This window comes from Meleagris gallopavo, chromosome 19, assembly GCF_905368555.1.
Source record: "Meleagris gallopavo chromosome 19, MGAL_WU_HG_1.1, whole genome shotgun sequence".
NCBI lineage: Eukaryota > Metazoa > Chordata > Aves > Galliformes > Phasianidae > Meleagris > Meleagris gallopavo.
The window spans coordinates 3,083,605-3,108,354 of record NC_139422.1 but is presented as its reverse complement, the minus strand read 5'-3'; the positions used below and the strand labels follow the sequence as shown (position 1 = coordinate 3,108,354).

At 49.2% G+C, this 24,750-nt stretch overlaps 1 protein-coding gene across 3 annotated transcripts in view; it reads left to right on the top strand.

Moving 5' to 3' along the window:
- ASTN2 (astrotactin 2) overlaps positions 1-24,750 on the top strand; it is a 261,724-nt gene that overhangs the window by 230,550 nt on the left and 6,424 nt on the right. For all 3 annotated transcript variants that reach the window (XM_085239624.1, XM_085239626.1, XM_085239625.1), the window contains exons 20-22: positions 3,558-3,699; positions 22,908-23,008; positions 24,170-24,353. In XM_085239624.1, the coding sequence (XP_085095750.1) occupies positions 3,558-3,699; positions 22,908-23,008; positions 24,170-24,353 (427 nt within the window). The remainder of the gene's footprint in view (positions 1-3,557; positions 3,700-22,907; positions 23,009-24,169; positions 24,354-24,750) is intronic.

Sequence of the window (24,750 nt, the reverse complement as noted above, 5' to 3'; positions counted from 1 at the left end):
TACTGTCCACCAGAGCAGACATCCCTTTGGGTTCCTTGTTGTCTCTCCCAGAGCCATCACTGTGGCTTGACCTACAACATGCCTTGGTGTGAGCAGCTTTGGGCCATTCGACTGCAAAACTTCATGCAGTAGAGCTCAGCAGGTTCCAAGCATGCTGTTATTTCCTTCTGTTTTGGGGAGAACACTGACTCACTGTGACACCACAGCTAGTATAAGAGTCATGTTTACAAAACAGAAGAGAGGAAGTTTGCCAAACTCCACAGCCCCATCTGTAGAAGAGATGAAGCACAGTGAGGAGTTGTGTAGGAGAGAAGGAAAATGCCTGGAGAGAGCTGCATCTTTTTGAGGGTCATTAGCAGAGCAGAGATTGGTATTCTAAAGCTGCCTGGGGAACTGGGTGCTTTGGGGCTGACCGGTCTTGGGAAGGCAGTGGCAGGGAAATGAGAAGGAAGAGATTCTGTCATGAATTTGGTGTATGATTAGCCCAGCGCTGAGCACTATTTCTCCATTGCCTGTAACCAGTGTGTGAAGTACCTTCTTTGGCTCTGTGAGCAGCACTTAATATAGTGGCACTGAGCTCTGGTTTGGTTTTCTTGCCTTTGAGAAGTGAACGCAAGTGAGGCATCCTCATAGGAGATGGTCATTTGTCCTTGATATCTGTAACAGCTCATTGCTTTATTTAGTGTGACATCAATTATTTATTACTATTAATGAAGGGCACAGATGTCTGTCTGGTCAATAAAATATCTCCTCCTCCACAGAGATGATCTACTTAGCTATCATTTACTCTGCAGAGAATCTTTCTGAATTCTTACTGAAATTTAATAATGCGAGCAAAGCTACTACAGCAGTCTAGAAGGACTGCGCTCCAGGGCTGCTCTGGGAGGCTGAAATCCTTCTTTATATTTGCTGGCGGGGTGTGTGAGAACACAGGTCCAGACGGGAAAGAGAAGCTCCATTGCTTTCCATCACAAGCTACTTATCCGTATAATCCCTTTTATAAAATGATCAAACTCTATCCGAAGAGATAGTTAGGTTATTTGTCCCTCTCAGGAGTAGACCATCTATTCATATCCAATTTACTTTCTTGTGCCATTACTGCCCATTAGCCTAAATATTTAGTTTCCATCTGAGCCCCTGCCCTGGTGGTGCATTCACAGAGACACGTACCTCTTCTTGCTCTTTTTATCTCTCTGCACGTACACTAAACTTGTGCCTTTTGTTATCTCCCTGTGAAGCCTCCTCTCTTGCTTTTTCCTGTGTCTTGTTCGTGAGCGTGGCGGAGCAATGCAACGTGGTGCCCTCCTGCTGAGCCCTTGTCTGGGCTTTGTGCAGCCAGCTGGGTACTGCTCTATTGCTGCAGCACCCCAGGTCCACTTTCACTTGGTAGGGTTCATTGTCTGTCATCCTCTTGCAAGGCTGGCAAACACACGTGCTGCCTTAGGTATATCCAGCTGATGAGCTCCTGGTCTGCATCTAGGGGCTGACTCGGTTTTTGGTCCCAGGGCAGTGCAGTGACTGGGTCAGATAAATAGCCAGCTTGCAAAGAGCAGGGTCCAAGGGAAGCAGGAAAGAAAGTGAAGAAAGTGCTGTAATGAAAACCCAATAAAATGAAACAAACACCGACATCTTTAGTCATGCTGTAGGAGCTGCCAGACAGGCTTGACCCAGGGGCTGGATAGATGGCTGAGTGCTCCAGAGGAAGACGTGGGATGCCCACAGAGACACCCATGGGATTGTCTGCCCTCCATGAAGTTTCATTCTCATCCAAAGAGCGGTTGTTTGAGGTCTGAAGAGGATCAAAAGGTCTTTCCATAGTTCAGCAGCACACTCCGGCGCTGTTTTCTCGTTACGTGTCAGTGATTCATCCATGGTGACAGTGTCCTCGGTGACTTCTGGTGACAGGGAGTTCCCAAGTCCAACCCGATGTCATAACGGGAAGGGATGGAAATGAGAATTGGAGATGTGCAGTAGAGTGTTGTTTGTTTGTTTAAACCATCACCCCAGCGCTGAGGGACTTGCTGAAGGCTGTGCAACTTCCAGGCAGTGACTTTCGGGCTGCCAACCCAACCTGCCCGCTGAGTTGACCTGGGCTGTGGTACAGCCCCAGCTCTGGTAGCCAGGGTAAACTCTGGAACCTGGTGACAGCTGCCTGAAAAACGTTTGGAAAGAACAAGTCGTGCTGGGAGCATTAAAATGAATAATTAAGGCTTGGATTCCTTTAGGGAGGAAAAGTATTTATTGCTGCTCTTTTCTCTAGCCAAGGGGGACATTTGTTACTGAATTGTGTATCTTGAGACGATTCAAACACGGCCTGGGGGGGCTGAGGAGGATGGTTTTTTTTCTTCTACCTGGGCCACACAATGAGGCATTCTGGGCTGAGCATACCAGTGGGATATTTCTTACAGTCTATACCAAGAGACTAGACTTGTGCTTCACTTCAGTAGTCCTCACTTACTTTTGCTTACAGAAGAATAAAGGGAGAAATGTGCTGAGAAGGGAATTTTCCAATCTCTGCTGCGGTGCTTTGACATTTACACGTGCATGAGTGCCCAGTGCTGCAACTTGGGCCCAGCTCTGCTGATCCCAGCACCGCTCGGCAGCTGCAGCCGCCCTCTCTCTGGTTCTCCAAGGGCACAACCAGGGCAGCTGCTCAGGGTTTGTACTGCTGGGTACCTTGAGCTTTCGGTTACACAGATGCAAAATGGGAATGGAATGCTCAGCATCTTCAGTGCGAGGAGCCAGCTTGCACAGCAGTGAATAATCAGGTCCAAAGAGCTTAATAAATGGGACATTTTCAGTTTCAGCTGGGTCATGATCTAAGCGTTTAATAAGCTTTATAAACCAGAAGACAAAAAAAAAAAAAAAAAAAAAAAAAATCTTTCAGCGGTTTTTTAATTGTTATTATTTTTCTTTGAATGCCTGTAATGGGGCGAATGTCCTTCAGTGTGGCTGAGCCGAGCTCTGCAGCAATCAGCTCCAGGAGCCAGTGGAGAGCACATGAAAGGGAGTGCAAAGCTACTGATTTCCACTGAATGAATAAAAAAATAAACAGCACATTGAAAGCAATTACATCCAAGCTCTATAAACGTCTCCTTGCTTGATAATCTCACATAGCTGAAACATATTTCACAGTGACAGGGAATTTTTGAAAAAGGCCATGTCCCTTTTTGAGAACTGGAAGTGCTTTCAGGGCAGGAGGGCCCTGCTGAGCGTGGGTATCTGTGCTGTCCCAGGGACATGGGCCCCTCCTTGGTGGTGGTCCCACATGTGTTGCTGCTGTGCTCGTTGAACACTTTCCCAAGCTCTGACTTAGCACTGGGCACAGTTTCTACTGTGGATCCCAGTTACAGCTCTCGGCCTGAATGTCTTTTCTACTTGCTTTGTCCCCAAGCAACATTCTCCACATAGACGTGGGGCCATTCCTTCCAGCTGGATGTGGTTGCTTCCCCTTAAGCTGTGCTCTGTAGAGATGTTCCTGCATTATTTTGTCAATGTCCAGTGATAATTTGCCCCTATATTGATGTTTTGGTCTTTCTCGTCTCTTTGCTCTCCAGGAGAATCTTTAAGCTTTGCAGATGATTTGCTTTCTGGCCTTGCAACATCCTGTGTGGCAGCGGGTCGGAGCCATGGAGATGTCCCTGAAACCAGCCTCTACTCAGTCATTTTCAAGTGCCTGGAACCAGACGGTCTCTACAAGTAAGGAGAGGCATGTGGGGAGGTCCTGTGGGCAAGGGGGAACTCCATTGGGATTACGTGATGGTTATTATCCTTTTTGGTCAGCACAGTGTTATACCAGACCGTGGACAAACAGTGAGGCTGTTGCTTTGGGTGTTGGGCTCAACCAGTGAAATGGAAAACCAGTATCTGCCAGTACAGCACCGGAGGCACTGGGAGCCTGTGGGAGACTCCACTTACATTTCCAGTGTGATGGGCTTCCAGGTGCGATGAGTTTGTCTTACATGGACAAACCAAGCTGATGTTGCACACACTGGTCATGTTCCTGATCAGATGAGAGTGCAGGATGTCAAGGATGTGAGAAGGGTTGCTCACATCAGTTGCTGTTTGTCTCACTAAGACACATTTACCAGATTGGAGAGGCACCAAGTTCACTTTCCCACCATCCTACCTTCTGTAGGGATGCATGGTCACACCTATGCTGATGTTCTTAATCACTTGGCTCTTCTGAGATAACACATATGAGAACATGAGACTGGATTTTTTGTTTGAATCTATGAAGTAACTCGTATACGAAGTACAGGGATGATTTCAGCATCCAAGTATTGACTTTTCTTTCACTGTAGTTTGAAGGGTGTCTGATCAAGAAAGTAGGAGTAAGTTTCCATGGGAAAGAAGAGCACATGGACATGGATTGAAGGCAGGGACCTGAAGGCGTGGAAGAGGCGGAACAGAGCCATGAGGCAGACGCAGCAGCATGCTCCCCATTATATTTTTATTCCCCCAGAACGGGACATGGACACTCAGCAGGTGCATGTTGTATTTGAACACACCCATGTTTTCCTGTCCTCATTGCTGCAGCCATGGCATCCTTGTGGTGCTGAGGAGTTTTGCTGCCTATACCCCTTGGCAAGGTTGTTGTAACTGGATCATCTTTGAGGTCCCTTCCAACTCAAGCCATTCCATGGTTCTATTATTAATGATTCTATCCATGAGGTCCCATAATGCTGAAGTCTATGAGAAGGACTATGCCAAGGAATTCAGTCACTCTCACATTGGGGAGCTGAGATCTTCAGACTGTTCTCTAGCCATGGCATCCTCTGTCCTGTGGGGGATGGCACGAGTTGGGAGAGTCAGAGAAGAGGAGAAAAAAGAAAAAAAGAAGAGGAATAAAAAGGAGGCAGGGAAATGAAGGAGAGACAGAGTAAGCAAGAGAGAAACACCCAGAGCTTAATGTCAGAGCGACTGTAATAATTAAAACACATTTTGTAGTGAGTAATGAAACTTTTTATGGGACCACAAAAGCAGTTAAAGCAAGAGCTGGCAAATGGTCTGTCAGCGAGAACTTTTTAAGATCTTGATTAATACTTTCCCTTTGCCTCCCCCTCCACCGCCCCGAAGTTAAATATGTTGACAGCCTCCAAAGATGGCAAAGTCTTTATTTTGTATCTCTCAAGTAGGATGGCGTCCAGGAGAAGGTTCCTCTCTCCATTTCATCATTTTAAATGTTTTCTTGTTAAATATCTATAATGGATAAATATAATTATTAATATCACTGGGAACTGAGTCGCTCTGAAAAGGTGCCAGGGAAAGCCTGGAACAAGTGCAGAGCTCGCTAATGACCCAACTGCCCATAAACTTGGTTGTGAGCTATCAGCGATTGCAGCTGCCAAAGCGCCAGGCGCGGGACGAGCTGCTGGGTTGGATGGAGGGGTGTGGGGTTGGGAGCCAGGAGATCTGGCTGCTTGGCAGCCCACACTGCCAGATCATCTTCCCCATCTGCTGGGCAGGGATAATTGTGCTCACTCGTCTCTTCGGGGGCTCTGTGATCTAAATCCTGATGGCTATAGAGGGCTGGGAGAGCCTTGGGTGGGAGGCTTTGTTCAGGGTTGTGTCATCCCTGTGGCTTGGCAATACCCTGTGTCCTGGCAGGTGTCTCAAGGCGAGGGACAGCAGCTCTGCATGGGGAGCCAGCAGGCATCAGTCCCCTGGCACCAGAGGGCTTTGGCCCTATTGCTTCTGCGGGGACAGGGCAGAGTTGCTGGGAGAGGACAGGGTGATGCACAAATTGGCTCTGTCCACTCTGCAGGGCTTGGCGTCCAGTTTTCAGAACTGTTCACACTTACATGCATGTGTACAGACACACGTATGTGCTGGCATGTGTGGGGCACAGACCTGCCTTCTTGGCCATCCAAAACATGTGCACACACACCGCATCCCCCTTTGCTCAGCATCTGCTGCTGTGTGCACAAGGACACCTGCCTGGACCAACACTCCTGTGCTCAATGTGTTTGCAAACCCCACTATGCTTGCACATCCAGTGCACACACATTTGCTCCAGCCTGAGAGCCAACCAGCACGTGTTTACTTAGCATCTGTGCATTCTCAGATACATAAGTACACACATTAAATATTCCTCTGTTCAGATGTCCATACAGTTGCGACACAGCATGAAGAAAGCCAGAACAGTGAAATGTGAGGCTAACACTCTGTTCTGAGCCCGCGTGGACATAACAACAACAGAAACACGGGCACGGGGTCACTTCTGAAACTGAATTTCTTCTGTTTGTTTCATTTGTTTTTGTGGGGGAAAAAAAAAAAAAAAAGCTTTGTTGGAAGGCTCCAAGCTGGTATTAATCCTGATTATAGCAGCTCGGCAGGGATCTGTGCTTTTCTCCAGGCTGGTAGGTGAGCACACAGATCCTGTAGCATTGGAGCTCTTCAAAAGCAAATGCTTTTGCTTGTTCAGTGGTCTGAGGGTATCGCTGAGGTGGGGGGCTGTGAGATCATGGGAGTCTCTTCTGCTTTGTAAATGCATCTGATGTCCTGTCCCATTTCTGCTGTAGTACCTATGGCAGTTTCACTTCTGTTGGCCACTTGTTTGGCATATTACCACCCTGAGATCAAAGCCGAGCTTGCACATGAAAAACAAATCCAAAAAAATGCTCTACAAACAAGCAAACAAGCAGCCGGATTGATTACGCTGCTTTTGAGACTTCTGTAATTTCAAAACACACACTAACAAAAGGAGAACTGATTTCTTTGTCCTTTGCAGTTTCAGACTGACGGACATATGTTTCCTGTCAGCCCTTTTCTTTCCCCTGCCTGTAGTACACTGGGGTTGAGAAGATGGAAAGTAGTCCACTTTAGCAAGGCTGCATGTAGCCATTGGCTGAGGTATATGGTTGATGTGGATGCCCACACATGGAGGTTAAATTCAGCCTGGAGGACTGACCTTGCATATCTCACGGTCCTTACATAGCTCAACACCCTACAACCCAACGGTGCTCTTCGCTGCTGAGACAGAAGCTTCCCTTGTGCATCCCACAGCCTCCCTGAGCCTCCAGTCCACCTCAGCTATCTCAGCTTCCCACCTCACCATCCCCTGGGTGCCTCGGGATGCCTCTTTGCTGAGCTGTACCTGACAGGCTGCTGGAAAGCAGCCCTGCCAACCCAGCACGATTGTTTCAGGTGCCTGGGGATACACCAAGAGGTGGAAGCCAGAAATGGAACATTTGAAAAGGGAAATAAACCCCCCCTCTGGCTTCTCTATGGAGCTGCAGTGCAAATGCACCAACCTCTTCCCTGCACCACAGATACTATAATTATAGATTAGATTAAATCCCAATGTTTCGCTTTATTTACATTCCTGACCTAGCCTATTCATTTCCGGTGTTTGTGCCAAGAATCAGCACAAAATTTACTGGAAATAATATGGAAGTCATCAGGATTCCTCCCAGAGCCTTTCTTAGGAAGTGTGTTCATTCGCTGACAGGGAGCTCAAATTTACCTTCCCTTTGCTGGCCCACATAGGGTTTCCCATGAGTGATCCCAAACTAGCCCATGGAATCTGGGAGAGTGAGTTTCAGAAATGTTGGGAAGGTGGATGAAGGTCAGACCCTCCAATGGGATGGAAGTGGATTTAGAGCTCAGAGCAGCAACGCAAAGCTCCTGGCCAAGACCCACATGCCCTGCTCAGCCAGCACGGATGCCTGTTGGCCTGGAGTCCACCTCCAGCATGGCTGGGCTTAGCCTGTCATCACGCAGTGAAAACACTTATTTTGGGTGGGTGTAAGGAAGGAGACAAAGTGGTTGAATGTTGGGAACCTTTGTAGCACTGAGAGACAGCGATTGCAATTCAGCAAAGCTGAACGCACTGAAGGAGCTGGCTCAGAACAAGACTGATTAATGTTGACTGACCTCTGCCGTATGCATAGCTGGGATAAAAAGTGGAATGGAAACCCTTGGTGCTCAAGTGTCTGCTAATGCTGGCAACAGTCTGCCGCTCCTTATATGATACTAATTGTTATTGTTGGTCTTCCGTCAGGAAGACACATGAATGAGCGCTGGAGAAATCGGAGACAGATCCCAAATAGCTCAGTGGCATGGGTTAAAACACATCTGTTACAGCCCTTGGCTGAGTCCCTCATGTGCACAGGAGCTGTGCTGCTTCACTGAATCCACCTCTTCTATTCCACATGCTTTCCAGCTTCCTGAAGTTAAGCAATGTATGGCTGTAGTTTCTTAGGCATTTCTGGCTTGCAGAAACTCAAGCAAGGCAAGTCAGGAGTTGAACAAGTGCTTGCTAAATCCTCCCCTAGCCTCTGACTTCTGGCTCTTTCTTTCTCAGCAGACAAGGGTTACTTCAGAACCAGGCTGCCCACACGTTGGCATGGATGTGCGGTTGCTTTTGCTGAAGTAAATCCATCACTGAGCAGTCTGAGCCCATGTGGACTTTGTGCAGATCCCTGTAGTGGAGGAAGATTGGCCCCCGGCACATGGTCTGTAGAGGGAGGACAGAGGCTCAGCACAGTGAGGAGACAGTTTCTGTTAATGTCAGTGACATCCCATGCATGCTGGAGTCTTGCTGAAGTTCCCGACGTTGACGTTTTTTATTACCACCCCGTGTGGAAGCATACATGTATGGAAGCCGTGTGAAAGACATTCCTGCTTCCATCATGTCAGGCAAGGTGCAAGAGGCTTTTCCCAACTTTGCCATTTGCTTCATGGGGTGATGTGAGCAGATCCCTTTGTCTCACTCACCTCCATCTGTTTTTCTGTTCACTTGGGCTGTGAGCTCAGGTTAGAAGCTGCTCTTGCTATGGACAGGGCTCTGAGCAACCAGATTGAGCTGTAGATGTTCATTTCAGAGGAGCTGAACTAAATGGCCTTTAATGGTCCCTTCCAACTCAGACGGTTCTATGACTGTATGTCTGTGTCCACCCCAGCCTGGTTGACTCAGAGCAGGGCCTCCAAGAACTACTGCAATATGTCTGTTCCAACACTTGCCATTGCCATTCTAAAAGTTGGGTTTGTGCCTCAATCCTCCTTCACATCCGTCTCCTAACAGTGTCCAGCTGCCTGGGACAGATCTGGCATCAGGAGCTGCCTTTCTGCTGACCTCTGTGGAGCCTTCTCCCTGTGACCTGCCAAGGGTATGAGCATCTCCTCACTTTTTGTTGGAAAAGCCAAATTATCCTTCCCAAATTCTCTGCTTTTGCTCCCACCTCGTGCCACAAAGAGAAACAGAACAGCCTTTGTTGCCTCCTGCGGCCAGCTCCTCCCCACCCTTTCCTCAGGACATCCGGATTGAAATAACATTCTTGGTGGTTTTGTTCTGAAATCTCCTGGCACCCGAGCTCCAGCCTTGGCTGGGTCCAGGCCCACTTGCATCTGTCCTCTGGGCGGGTGGTAGGAACAAGGAGGAGGAGGAGGAGCCACAGCCTGATGGTTGGTAGGGGATTGCATCTGGGGGAGCGTGCGAATGGGGGATTCTTCCTGGAAATGGCAGTGGGGTGGAGAGGAGCGGTTTGGCCTGTTGGTCTGCTGGTAAGCAAATGGACCTCTGCAGTTCCACCTCTTCCCCATCATGAATTTACTCACCCCTTACAGTTACGGACTTGGAGAGTATTTTTATCTCTCTGTGTATAGAAACCTAATGCCACTAACACAGATCGGTCCAAGACTTATCCCATTGACTAATGGCAGAGCAAGTACAAGAGATGCAATATAAATAGCAGCACAGATACTGCTGGCTTTGATTTGCCTCTAAGCTAGCAAAAGTTGCATTGTGCTGCTGTGTTGGAGCCCTTTGTTTTGGTCTTCAGTTCTCCATGTTGCAGAGCACCTTTTTTTCTTAAGACTGGAAAGCTGAGGACAGTGTTGATTTGATTCTTACAGCAGTGTTGGGGTTTGGACCTACTTCCCTTCCAGGACAGAAGGATTTTACTGCTTGCAGTGCATGTTTCTCTTATATTGTACAGGAGAAGTGAGTCAGGACATGGACAAGTGGTTTTGTTCTTATTGATCATTTCTTAGCAGGGGAAGCTGAGGCAAGAAGCAGCAGTATGCCTTGGGCTGGAGCTGAATGGAGAGCCACACGATGCCTTCACTCACACTTCACCTAAGCCCCTCTCTTCAGGAGAGCTCTTCAGAGAGTTGTTTCTCTATCCAGAGGCTGTGCAGTATATCATACACAAAAGTGGGGCCTCATCTTCTTAACGTCCTTGGGTGGTCTGGGCTGTAGATCTGAGAGTTGACATCAAGGAAGTTGAGGCATGCCCGTGAAAACGCTGCAGACTTATTTGGTGTCTCACACTCTCCTTTGTTCTTGCTCTCAGTGTGTTTCTTTTTCCCTAGCAGAGCCAATCTGATAGCAGGATGACCTTTCTGCACAGCAACAGTGCCACTTTGCCAGCTGCAGTTTCCCCTCTGCTGCCAGGGCTCAGTGGCCCAGTAGCAGCTCAGCCTGATCTTTGCAGATAATTCAAAGTTTTTTATAGCTTAATTCCAGCCTTAGGAGAAACAAAAAGCAGCTCAGCTTTACCCATAAATGCACAACAGGAAGGATATGACAAGCTGCTCTGAGACCTTGCTGTTCGGGTACAACTGCACCCACAGGGCTGATCTGAAGACAGAGCTGTACCCGGACTAAATCAGCTCCCAGAGGCTGGAGATGTCAAGCATAAAAGACGACACTGATCCAAGTGAAAAGATAAGGCTCAGTATCCCACCTGTGCATCGTTCTTTCCACACCGTAGAGGCTTTTGGGGTGCCATTACCTACTGGATCATTCCCAGTAGGTCTTTGAAAGTGGCCTTTGAGTTGTTCCTTGGGTTTGGTGATTGTTTCACACCAGTTTGTATTTTTCTCCTTTAGCTTTTCCTTTCTTCAGCTCCTTAGCAGGGTATACTGAAGGTTCTGAGTGCACCTGGGCATTTCCAGGCTGGTCGGGCCTGACACAGATCCTTCTGCAGTGATAGGATGTAGTATTTTCCAAGACTGGTTAGCCTTGGGCTCAAATGATGGAGCAGGAATGTCATAAGGCATAGCCTGCAACCCCTCAGCTGCAGCTTAACTCTTGCTTAAAAGCAGATCCCACATTTTGGGAGCTCTTTCACTTGTATGTGCTAAGACAACAGGAATCTCTCTGCTGCACAGGTTCAGAGCCCTCACTGCCTATCTCAGGCTATATTAGTGCTCAAGCAGCCAAAACCCTACTGCTGAAACTAGGTTTGCAAAATTTGGGCACCTCTGATTTGGGAGCATCATCCTCAAAGCTCCTGTTGACTTATGCTGAATTTGTGGAGTTGGTTGGCATAAAGTGGAGACACTCAAATTCAGTGAGTACCCTGGAAATAGCTGCTGTTTCCTGAGCTTTTCCACCTGTAGAAGAGAAGTGTTAAAAATGAGCTGTATCCTTTGCTAAGTGTCCAGAAGGCTGCCTCAATAGCTGTTGACAGAGGGCTTGAGGAGATGAAATACTTTGACTAGGACATCTCCCTTGGGGCTCAGTGACATCATTCATTGTGGTCTCCCTGTCACTGTATGCAAACTGCTCCTCTCTTATTGATCAGATGCTGCCCTTTTAGCCCAAGGCAGGAAGCCCATTGTGGCAGCAGAAGATGAGGATGAGATTCATGAGGGATGCTACTTCTTGGCTTTCTATCCCGTGATCTGAGCTTGGCAGATCCTGGCTGCCTACCGCTCCAGTCCATTGCCACCTTGTACTGCCAAGGACAGGTATATTGCCTTGAGGAGCACTGTCCCCAGCCACACATATCCTCATCACTGCTGGTCATCTCACACACATACACACTTCCCTCTGCTCATCAGGACTGAGATAAATTTGATTATACAGCAATATGGTTTCTGTTATGAAAAGAGGAAAGAAAATACCCAGGCTTTCACTGAAAGCCCTTGGAGCCAAAGCTTATGTCATAATTTAAATGTTTCTAAGAAAAGACATAGAGGGTGAGGACTGCTCTTTGTTCAGGGAGTGACGGCTGGAAGGCATAGGAGGACAGGGGTGCTCTCGTCCCTGGATGAGCTGATGGAGCTGTGGAGATCTGCTGCCAAAGGAGTTGTGCCCAGATCAAGAAGGCTGGCTTCGCTGGCGGGTGGTTGCCTAAATGGCTGAGACCATTGGTTGGGCAGCTTAGCGTTGACCCATTGGGCTGCAGACCTTCTGGGATGTTTAACCTTTGAATCAGGACCTATTGCTTTCCTTCCATATTTTCTGCTCTTGAATTCTCCTGGGGAAGTCCCAGGGCTGTGCGTAGAGCGACATCTGTACACACCAACCCCTGGCATCATCTTCTTCCTTCTGAGCATCTCCTGCTGCCCTGTATTTATGGAAACAGCCTCAGCTTTTAATCTTGTTGCACAACCCCGAGCAGAAATGCCTGCTGCCGGGCTGGGATGCTTTCATACTATTTTTTTCTGTCTGGTTTGCGTCATTGCAACATCACAGACTTCCAGCCCTTCTGTGTCAGCTTTGTGCTTGCTGCGGAGCCAGGATGCTGGGATGCGCCTTGCACACACTCCCCAGGCAGTGATAGGCAGGAACGAGCACCCTGAACCAGAACACTTCTTCAGTGCCCCTCAGCACTGAAGTCACCCAAAGGCACGAGGGAAAGTGTTCCAAGCTGTTAAGGCTGCCACAAGTTGTGCTTCTGTCCCGCGCAGTATTTCTCTTCCTGCCAGGGCATCCATCGTGCACAGCCAAGGGCTGAGGTGTGTCCCAACACAGGCAGACTGCTCTCCAGTGCCAGTTGCTGTCTCCGTAGCTGCAACTTCTTCCCTAATTGTGATCTTAGCTGGACCAGAGTACGGCTGTGTTGCTGCCCAAGAGTCGCATCAGTGCTGCTCTCCCTGCTTTTGTGCCCATAAAGTAAATTGAGACAGAAGCAGAACTCTTGTCTCTTGTCCACTGGCTCAACCTGCTTCATGGCCATCAAGGCAACATGTGGGAGGCTGGTGGGAGCCCCTAGGGTTCGTGTAAAACTCACAGTATTCTGTCCTCATGGGTCCTGGTGTCCATCGGTCCTGGACCCACGTGCGTGGAAATGTGTGACAAGGACTGGTGGTGTGTCTGTCCATCCCATCAGCTCAGAACTGGGGCACCTCTTTTCTGGGAGCTTTTCCATACCAGTAGCAGGAACGCATAGCTTAGCACAACCCCACACCACGTAAAATCACCCTGCAGCCCCCAGCCCTTGCAGACCCCCTTCTGGCTTTCAGCTCTACCCATACTTTGTACCTGCTGTACATGGGATTGTTTTCCAAGAGGAAACAAGAGATGAAGCATTAACTCCACAAGGGCCTTTCTGTGCAATGTGCAGGGTTTAAATATTTATGTTGGCAAAAAGCGTATAATAGGCAGCTCGAGATCAGAGATAATGAAATTGAGGTGTGTAGAGACACAGGGGGTATAGAAACAGAAGGGAGGGTACCCAAGTGGGTTGTAGTGTGCACGCACAGGGAGTTGCTTTTGTTTTCATTAATACCCACCTGTTTGGGGAGAGGGATCCAATCACATTGCTGGGAGCTCTGCAGCACGTGCTGGGAGGGGAACATGTCCCAGCCTTGTGTGGTGGCCATTTTGGTGGCATGCGGGGACATTCCTGGGGGTGTCATCCACCAATGATGTGTGTCCCTGAATCATTAATAGCACTGATACAGGATCTCTCGCTCCTCTAGATTGCTGCAGTCAAGGTTACGTACCGGTGACTGTCTCTGATCAGGTAGTAATATGGTTTGTGTTTGTAGAAGAAATGCTAAGTCACAGCTTGAAGCAGTGATTGAGCACCTGGTGGGAAGGCAGGGCCAACCCAGGGCAGCACAGGTGTATGCAATGCAGCTGAGTGACTAAAAGGGGTGGAGCCAGGATCCACCCCTTCCCAGACCTCTTTTCAGGGTTGGTAGTGAGGGGGTGCAGTCTTTTTTTTTTGTTTTTGTTTGGTTGGTTGGTTTTGTTTTTTTTTTTTTTTGCTGGAGATCCCTGCGTGCCTGAGGCCTTCTGAAGGTAAGCAGCTTCTTTCCTTTGTTTCTGTGCATATGGCTGTTGAGTTTGAACAAATCCTCACTTGTTGCTGCCTGGGACTTTGCTGCTCTTCTGTCATTGCTGTGCTTTCCATCATGTTACAGCATTATGTGGAGGATTCCTTGTTGGGTCAGGAGCTGTGTGTTGCTGTGACAACAGAATGCTTAGTAGGGAAGGTCTGTGCAAATGCAAAGCCTTGCACCAATGAAGAGCCATGCACGGGGAGGGCTAGGAGCAGGGGAGTGGGCAGGGAGGTATTAGCATGAGCTGCCCAGGGAGGTGGTGGAGTCACCATCTCTGAAGGTACTGGAATGATGGCGATACGGCACTGAGCAGTAACATCAGTGGGCATGGTGGGATGAGTTAGACTTGGTGATCTTGGAGGTCTTTTCTAGCCTAGATGATTCTGCACTGTGAGGAGTGGGCATAGAGGATGCTGCAGGAAGAGCTTGTTCCATTGCAGGAGGGGAACAAGGAGCTCATGCAACAGCGAAGGGTGCTGCTCTTTCTCAATTCATTATCTTTATGAGACGACAGCTTCTTTCTCCCCACTTGCAGCGAATCCCCCAGAAGTGGGGGGAGAGCCCTGTGCCATGCAGTGGGACCACAGCCAGTCGTGCAGCCCCCGGGGAGGTATGAAATGAGGCATGAATGGAGTGTTAGGAGAGAATGGAAACTCTCAAGCAGCTCCCAGCCGACTCTGTTGTGGGGGGTCCCTTACTCACGATGACAGCACTGCCTCTCATAAACATGCATTTCCTCATCCCCGTTTGTTTCTCTCTCTTGTGCAATCGCGTGTACCAGACGGGAATGGGAGTGAGTCCCAATGGTACGTGAATGTGTCACAAAAAACCTTCCCACCCTGCCACCAACGAAGTAGTGAGAAATAACAACAGGATTTGAGGGGAAAATGGAAGGGGGGGGGGGAGAAAAAGAGAGAGAAGGAAAAGATGGGGAGCTGGATGGGTTTGCTACCAGCCATGAGTTATTATGAGTGTAAATTTAAGGGCATGGCTGTGCTGGTAGTTCGCAGTGTTAACCGATGCTCAGAAGCCCCCATTGCACTCAGTGCTGGGCATCCTCCTGGGAAAACAAAGTTGGTTTCCCAGATGATTTTACTGGGTGGAAAAAAGGGACAAAAATAGGGGAAAAGTGACTTGGCTGAGATGACACAGTGCTGAAACCAAGAGAGAAGCTCCATCCCCTATGCTGGGCTGTTTCACTTAAGAAGTGAGAGGATCACAGCTCCTGTGCTTCCCTCCCATTGATCATGCTGGGCATAATCCAGGCTTTGCTTCCAAAATAACTCTTGGAATAAATCACAGTCAGGGTGAGTTGTGGTTTTAGGGCATAGGGGCATCATGCACAGCAAGTCCCCTGGGCTGGGGCTGATGGAAGCAGTGCTGGAGTCCTCACCTGAGCTCATGGGCAGGATGGAGGAGCAGGGTGTCAGCTCAGAACAGCTTCTGGGAGCTGCAATCCTTGCTCCTGCAGCAAAAAGCAGGAGAGGAGGCCTGCAGGAGGGATGATGCCTCTGGAGCATCGCTTCTGGACACTTCACTGACGCAGCTTACTGCATGCTCTGTCACAGGAGTGAGGTGGCTCTGTGCTGTGGAAGCAGGGTCCAGCCCCTCAGAGGCCATCTGGGGGTAGCAGAGTTCGCTGACAGGGCTGCTTGTCCACATAGCCACCATTTCAATAAAGAAATGATTAAAAGGGGGTGGGGGGGTAGTGTAGAAAAACCTGAAACATCTGTTTTACTTCAAATCGGGTAAGATTCCTTTGCTCGCAAGGAATGTGTAAATCACGCCGGGCTGGGAGATGTACATAACCCTCCCTGAAAGCTCCCTTGCACTTCAAACGAATTCTAACGTACTTACTGGGATTTTGTTTTTATTATTTGTTTTGCTCACCCACCACCACCCCGGCCCCACTGGAGCTGTGAGAACTGTGTCCCCTCCAGCCGGCGGGGACCAGGATCTGGCCAGCATCCTTCTGCTGGGTGCACGGTGGGGACAGAGCAGCGCAGGGTACAGCCTCCCCTCGCTTGGATCTGCCTTGGGTTTTGTGAGCGGAGGCATCCCCCACCTCCCAGCCCCATTGTGTGCCTTTATTGTTGGCAGGCTTGGCTTTGTTTGATGCCTAGGGCAGGCGATGCTGGGGGACAAACCCAGTGGAGATGGGCTGTGCTGGCGGGGAGCACGCGGCCTCCCCGTGCCGACCAGCGGTGGTCGGTGCGACCCGTCGCCTTTCTTCTCGGGCTCTCAACCAGGAGACCCTATTGTGGTGCCTTATATAAGAACAGAGAGCCATCAACTCGTTTGACATAGACCACCCACCACTCCTCAGATGACACTGGCTTTTGAAGTCGCTACCAGTCTGGGCTGGATTTCAACCAGCGGTCCAGATGGAAGCCAAGCCCCCAGGAGAATGAGAACAAGCCCCACCAAGGGGAACTCCTGGGGTAGCGAGCTGTGGAGTGTCTGGTTCTTGTTTAGAAGGACTGTGAGGTTGGGAGGGGAAACGTTTCCCAATTTGCCAAGGGTCACCACCTCCCTCTCCCCCCCATCTCCCCAGGGCTGGCCATGGCCAAGCTTTGCAGAGCATTTGTAGGTTAAGTGGCTGGGATGGTGAGCTGTGAACATTTCCATTGTGGAGCTCGTCAGGGGTCCAGGGCCTCTTCTTTTCCTTTCTCCCTGGCACAATGGGAAGAAGAATCTGATTTATTCCACATCATCTTCTGAGCAGCCTAGTCCTGAGCTGCAGTCCTGATGGGAGGAGGAGGGCTGTGCTCCTAACACTGCCCAAGGCACAGGAGCCCAAAGCAATGCCCTTCTGGAGGCCCACCTGGCATACAGAACTCTTGTGCTAATGCTTTCAGATGAGCTGAAAGGTGCCCAGCTGCAGGTCTGTGTGTAGAAACAGCAAAACCTCAGAGTGATGGCTTACCTCCAAGCATGTAACATGGTAGAGCCTGGGCAGGAGGCTGTGAGGTGCCCGGGGCTTTACATGGCATCTCAGGGTGAGTCCCAGCAGAACAGGAACCTGACATTTGGCAGATGAATGCAAGCTGCTTGTGCTTCGCTAGAGACAGAAGCACCAGTGTCTACCAAAGGACACTGGGATTCCCCTCCTGGGTGAGCTGGGGCTGTTTGGGACCTTGCCATGTGGAGGGGACATCTCACCCAGGCCTTGGAACTGCCAGTGGAGTGGTGGAGATCCTGGCCAGTTTTTGCTGCATTGCTTCTGTGAGTACATCTGCTAATTCTCATCTCCACAGCCAGCAGGACAAAAGCAAGGACACAACTGCCAAGAAATCCAGATCTCCAACATCCCCTCTCCCTTCTCTCCTACTATGATGATAGTTTCCCAATGATTCTGTTTTTTCTGTCATCATCTCATCCACAGTGTTTGGGTGCCAACCCCCAAGGGTCTCCTGTGGAGCTTCATGGTAATTAATATAAGACCATGTCCCCTTGGTGTGAGCATGGGAGCAAAAGCCCCAGGGTTGTGACACTGACTGCATGAATGTTATTTCATGTCAGGACTGCTGCTTTGGGCGTGCTGTCCTGCTCCAGTGCCAGGGAGCTGTTTTCTCATCCACATTTCATCCCCACCAGCAGTTTTGTCCAGCACAGCAGCACTTCTTTCCATGGGACTTGCTCTGCTCTGCCTCCATCCATGATGTAAAGCCTCAAAGCATGAGCCAGGCACCTGCTGGCAGCATCTGATGGTTGCTGTTCTATGTGCTTCCAAAAAGCACCTGACATCTGAGGCATGCGGTGCAGGGACATTTACTTCCCTCCATCTGACAGCTGTGCTTTGGGAGGCATTGGTGGAAGGATACAGCAAGGATCACCCAGTGTCTTGTGAAGCTTTGCTCTGACCCCAAGCTATGGGGTCAGCTCAATGGGGTTTGAGCCCACCTCACCAACGTGCACAAACAGGCACAGTGTGAGCTCTCAGTGTGAAATGGGGCCAGCAAGGGACAGGGAAATTCACTCCTTCCACACAAGCTCTTACTTCTCAATGTCTGCTTGCTTTAGGATGAGAGGTGAAGGCCTTAATTTGTGCTGGGGGAGGTTCAGATTGGATGTTAGCTAACTTTTTTTTTTTTTTTTTCCCCCCCTCAGAAGAGTGGAAATGCACTGCAACAGGTCTTCCCAGGGAGTGGTGGGGTCACCATCCCTGGAGGTGTTCCATAACTGTGGAGATGTGGCACTGAGTGATGTGGTCAGTGAATGTCGTGGGATGGGTTGGGGTTGGATGTGGGGATCTTAGGTCTTTTCCAACCTTAATGATGCTATGATGGTTTGCTTCGGAGGGGTGTTGCTCTCATTTACCTTTCTAAGTTCTCTCTTATCACTGAGTTGATGATGAACTAAAATACATTCTTTCAGCTGGAACAGGAAATGTGAAGCATTGGCAAGAGCATGTCATGGCTGCACTGCTTTGGAGAGGCTGAGCCCATATCTCAGCATGGTGCTGGGCCCTGGAGCAGCACCCTGCCCTGTTCCCCATTTATGTGGCACAGCTGGGTTTTTGCACAGCCACTGTGCGTGTGTGCAGCCGGCAGCTTGTAGGCACTCGAACACTTTGCATGGGTGTTTGGCAGATACTGAAGCTATTGGACTCAGACCTTTTTCCCTGCAGCCCAGGCAGATCATAGTGGTTCAGCATCTCGTGGAGCTGCACAGGACAGCAGAAATGTTTGTTATCTCCTTAGGATGGGAAGAAATCAACTGCCAAGCCCAGGAAGGTCAGCACAGAAGTCCTTATCTCCCTTCCCACAAATAAGGATCATGAGTAAAGCACTCAAACATTGTCAGCATCATGACATGGAGTTAAAAAATAATGAGCCAGCGTTGTTGTCTATAAATAAATAACATGTTCTGGAGTTTGATTCTCAGCCTTGTGGTTTTGGGCCTTTAGAATTTTGTATTTTGTGTTTTTTTTTTTTTTTTTCTCTGCATTGAGAAAGGCAAGAAACATATTGTTCTTTTTTTTTTTTTTTTTTTTTTTTTTTTTTAATTCAGTTGACAATCTTCCACAATCATTGGATTCCAGGAACTGAAGCTTTAAGCCCCCCCTTCCCTGCCTTCTCTTCTTCCCCCAAGAACTATCTTGAGCCCAGTGATAAAATCCCTGCTTTAGCCAACTTTGGGTGGAGTATCTACAAGGAAGGTGTTGCTGACATTTCACGAGGCCACATGTTAATTGCTTTCTATCTCTCTCTAGAAGTTCCTTCTGGTCAGTGTAGTAGGAAACATTTAAGCAGTGTTATTTTATAGGACTTGATGTGCTATTTCTCTGCTGAGGTGGCTGCATTTCCAGGCATGGAGGGCTGCTCTCTGCCAAAAGCGTATGTGCATCCAGTGATGAAATGCTCCTTGGAACCTCTTTGGGCAGAATATATCTTGGTATTGTTCCAAAGGCAGCATGCATGTATGATCGTGCTGGGGGCACTGGTGGAAAGGAGGGAAGACATGAGAGCACGGGGAGCACACAAAGGAGCATTACAGGGAATGTTACTGCTGCACAAACCAACCTCCTAGGTATGGGGGAGGTAGTGCCAGGGCAGAGCTGCCTCATGGCATTCCAGCCTGGAACTCAGAACCACTTGTTGGTCTCATTTTCCCTTAGAGGCTCCCAAAGGGCCCCATTGGCATTGTTGGGTGCAGCTCCATCGTTGTCAGAGAAGATGCTGCCTGCCGTGGCCCTCATCCAAAATGCTGTGTATGGATGGTCCTGTCCCCACCTCACCCACAGCTGCCATGGGTATCTCTTGGACACAGCGAGCAGGAGCCACAGATCTGTGCTCTCTCTTCCCTTAATTATCCATTTTCACAAATAAAGGGAAAAAATTACAGCGCACTATGCAGGGCTGTTAACTGCTCTGGGAGCTTTCTGCCACAGAGAGGCTGGGTGGTCAAATGGTTGAGAAGGAGGTGGGCAGCGATCATCTCCCACTTGTACAATCTGCCCACATTGCTGCGGCTTTCCTGGTTGAGATGCTTCACCCCATAGGTAGCTGTTTGCCATCACTAAGCAGAGCTGTCAGTGCTTCAGGAGCGATCTTTTGGATGTTAATGGCAAAGCACTTTGAGATCAGATGCTGGGTGGAAATGGAGAGGGGGCAGAGGGCTGCGTGCTGCTGGGGCTGCCAGCTGCCACCAGAGCTGAAGATGTTGGTGCCCATTCCAGAACAGCTCTCCTTGAGAGTGAATCAGAAAATCATTTGAGTTGGAAGAGACCTTAAAGACCATCTAGTCCAACTCCCTGCACCGAACAGTCAGGTGCTCAGAGCCCCGTGCAGCCTGACCTGCACCACCACCAAAGGGAATGGAGCACAAAGCCATTCTTCTGGGAGCTCTGAGAGGACTGGTTTCATGTGAATTAAAGCATTCTCTTTTGACCGGGTCAAAATCACTTTGCTTCCGATGATTTCCCATTTAAGCACGTCTTTTTCATTATTATTTTTTTCTTCAATCTCATCTGATGAAACGAAGGCCCTGCGTGTGGATCAGTTTTTTAACCCAGCCTGGACCATTATGGATGCTGTCACTCTTTGCTCTGTTGGTGTTGGCAGAGGGCAGAAGCACAGCCCAAAGGGGTCCTTCCCCCCAACAGATGGGGGATGCAATGTGACCCCTGCCAGGCAGCCACATCCCTCCTGACCCAGGGGTGCTGGAATAGGTGATGTGGGCACTAATTGCTGACTATTACCATTGTTTTCATCAAAGTCTGCTGTTTTCAAGGGAAGTGCTCTGGCACTGATTACCTCGCAGATAATGGAGCCTTCTTGATGAAGCTGCCGCGGGCAGAGCAGAGGTTGCACATTAGCTGTGCTCACCCATTTACAAAGGAAAACACAACCAGCACAGCTAAGCCAGTGGCCCAGCATGGGGACAGAGGTCAGCTCACATCAGAAACCCATCTGTTGAGCCCCCCTGAGAGCTTGCTACGCTTGCAAGGGCTTGCCTCTAACTACAAGAAAGGCATTGAGGCTATGGAGTGTGTCCAGAGACAGACAACAAGGCCGTGAGGGGGCTGGAGCAGAAGTGCAATGGGGAGCAGCTGAGGAAGCTCAGATGGGTCAGTCTGGAGAAGAGGAGGCTCGGGAGAGACTGTATCATTCTCTGCAACTCCTGAAAGGTTGTGGTGAGGTGGGCTCAACCTTTGCATCAGTAACAGCAATAGAATGAGAGGCGATGGCCTCACGTTGTTCCAGGGGAGGTTCAGGTTGGGTATTAGTGAACGTTTTTCTCTCATAAAGTGGTAATGCATTAGCACAGGTTGCCCAGGGAGTGCTGCAGTCACTGTCCTGGAGGTGTTCCACAACCTTGGAAATGTGGCACTGACTACCACGGTGGGATGAAGTTGGACTTGGTTATCTTAGGTCTTTTCCAACCTTAATGATTCTATTCTATGAAGAGCAATGCATGCTGATGGGTGGCTGGCTGGGCTGCAGGACCTCTGGGGTGCCCTTCTTGACATTGCGTGCCCTAATTACTGCTATTTTATGGACACAGAGAGAGCAATCTGTGCTGCTTATCTGCCTACAGGAGACTCCTTGTTCAGTAGAAGTGGAGATGGCAGCTCTGCAGAGCCTTGCAGTCACACTCTTGACCTGGATTCAAATTCCCCTATTGCTCTGCTGCTGTCCCTTAATTATAGCAGGAGAACAGCCTGTGTGTGGTACTTGTGAAGTTGCACAGCACGGACATCCTTCCTGAGATGCTCCCACTCTGAGCAACATTCCATCTAAATTAAGGAAAATGATGTCATGCCAAAGAATTAAATAGCATCTCCTTGGGCAAGCGCAGCATTTGCATCTCCTGCCTGCCCCAGCTTTGTCCCTGTGCGCAAGTGGGTTCCTTGGCAGTCTGCTGGCATCCTTTCAGTCAGCAAATATTGTTACAGAGCTAATGCTAATTACTTGGAGAGAGCATGTCCTGTGCTGGGAATTGCTACCATGCAGATGTCAGCTCTTATCAGCTGCTGGTGGGATGTGGGAGCAGCACAGGGATTGGGAGTGAGGAGGAGGCAGGCATCACTGGTGTCCCTGATGAGGATGCTGAGAGTTAGGACCACTCCTTAAGTAAACGTGCCTCAGGGTCTCAATCCCCTTTCAGTTCACAGCTTCAGGCTGTGTTGTTTCAGGGACCTCCATGCCCAGCTCCCACCCTGTGTCAAAGGCAGCTTTAGTTTCCATACCTGGATAGGTTGGTATTTACCCAGCCCAAGCCCTTCTGGAAGAGTAGGCAAAGATTATTGCCCCCCTTGCAAAGAAGCATTTTCATTTTGGATCTTTGATATTGTGAGCACAGCTCTGAGCTCGCATTGCAGGACATCCCATGCAGCCACAGCCTGTTTATGCAGTGCTCCATCCAGCACAAAAGCTGTATTTTACTGTCGGATGCTCTCCATTAGCTTCAAGTGTGAAATTATCATTCCCACCCTTTTACCAGCCACACCCTGGTGAGGAAATGATCTAGAAAACAACCTCAAGGGCCTTTTGCAGGATGTGTGCGAGCTGTCACTTGTCAGCACAGATGCCACTTAGGGCAGAATTACTGCAGGGAGGTGCAAGCACTGCAGTATTACTGCATTGCATGGGTGCATGGCACCTCATGCAGAGATGTGCGCATCCTTCTCCAGCTCATGGAGCTGCATGCAGCCCACCCTTGGTGCATGGGGATGCTGTGACCTACCCCCATGGCTCCTCTTGCTGTTTGCTTTCCTGTTCTTAGCCAGAGACATCTTGCATCCCCTTGAGATGCCAGAAGTGACTGATGGGAGCCAGGGCCACATTTTTCACTTCTCATTAAGTCAGCTCCCGTAACGATCTGGTGGTGTCCAACCAAGAGGTAAAGAAATGTTTCTTTCCCTTCCTGCCTTCCAGGTTCACTCTGTATGCGGTGGACACACGAGGGAGACACTCTGAGCTGAGCACGGTCACCCTGAGGACAGCCTGCCCACTGGTAGATGACAGCAAGGCAGAAGGTTAGTCTTCAGGCATCTCATCTCCCAAGAGAGAACCCATTTCCTATTAATTTTGCTTTTCCTGTATCCATTGCACACCTGCAACCCTCTCCAGTCTTCTCTTCCAGACCACAAGCTCCAGTAAATGAGCCCTGGGCATGGGGATATGGGTCTGGGATGGATGGTAAACTGCAAGCCTCTTGTAGTGGAGGCTGTATGGTCCTGTGCAGCTCGGTGCCATGATGTCTGTTCCCCTGCATGACCTTGGGGACCTGCCAACAAACATCCTATGGAAAAGGGTGATTTCTGCCTGCAGAGTAAGGGGTAGCCCTGATTGGGACCCAACTCTGGGTCTTCAGTGAGACAGCGGTAGCAGCTGTGTTGGCTCTGAAATGGAGACATCAACCATTTTCATGGTTCCATTCCTCAGTTTTGAAACCAGTCAGTCAAATTCATTCTCTCCATCCCAAAGCATTTTGCTGTTTTTAAGTTTAAAAATACTTGTCTAAAAAAGAAAAGGCATGCTACCTATTTCCTTTCTTTCTACTTTGGGAAACAAACAAAAGAAAGTTTTGATTAATGCTTTGTTTAGTGTTATTGATAAGCACTTCCAAAACAAGAGCAAATGAGAGGCTTTAGAGAAAAGGAAAGAAAAACAGTTTTCTACATTTTTCATTTCTTAAAAAATACTCTTTTCTACAACAAAAACATGCACCTTCTTGCTCAATAAATCAAGCTTCATTTGCAGCTATCCCAGCACCTCCTGCCAGCCCTGCTCAGAGCTCTCTGCTTGTTCTTTTTCCCTGTTGCATTGCTATAATGGAATGGAAAGTACCACGATAATGGCAGTATAGGAAAGTCTTTGGCCCCAGCAAACGAGAATGAGCCCAAGTGCAGCAGCCTCAGAAATGAAAGAAAATAACTACTTACCTTTGGCAGGCCTCAAGTAGACAGTGATACACAGCAAGAGGTGCCCTTGCCTCCACTACCAACCCTTAAATGAGGTCGTAGAAGGAGTAGATCCTGCCTCCACCCCTTCCAATTACTCAGGTGCATTGCATGCACCTGAGCTCCCCTGGGTTGGCCCTGCCTTGCTACCAGGTGCTCAATCGCTGTTTCAGGCTTAACTTAGCATTCCCACTACACCTGTGCTCATTAAATCTTGTCCCTGCTCTCTTCCAGAGATAGCTGACAAAATCTACAACCTCTACAATGGCTACACCAGTGGGAAGGAGCAGCAGACAGCCTACAACACACTGATGGAGGTCTCTGCTTCCATGCTGTTCCGAGTCCAGCACCACTACAACTCCCACTATGAGAAATTTGGAGACTTTGTCTGGCGTAGCGAGGACGAGCTGGGGCCCAGGTACCCACCCTTTTCCTGCATCCTCCCAGTCCTGCTGCCTCCTCGCAGCTGAGAGAAGTCCCCTCCTGTTATTCGCCATCCAGTGGTGTTGACCAGACCCTGCTTGGTCTTTGATAAATGCTTGTGAGAAAGCTGAAGTGGGTGGTACTGCAGGGTACTGGGAATGCCATGGGGAGACCAGAGGGTCTTAATCAGGGACAGTGCGTGGTCTGTGTGTAAGCCAGCATTTGGATGTTATCAGAGGAGATCAACAACTAAGCAAAATTCTAAGGGGTAAAACTGACTCCACTAGGTAGTATTTTTCATGGACTTTCCCTTGTGTTGATTTCTCCCTCTATTGGACCTGACACACCTTTATCCTCACCATGCCATATGGTTGCTGTACAAGCTGTAAATA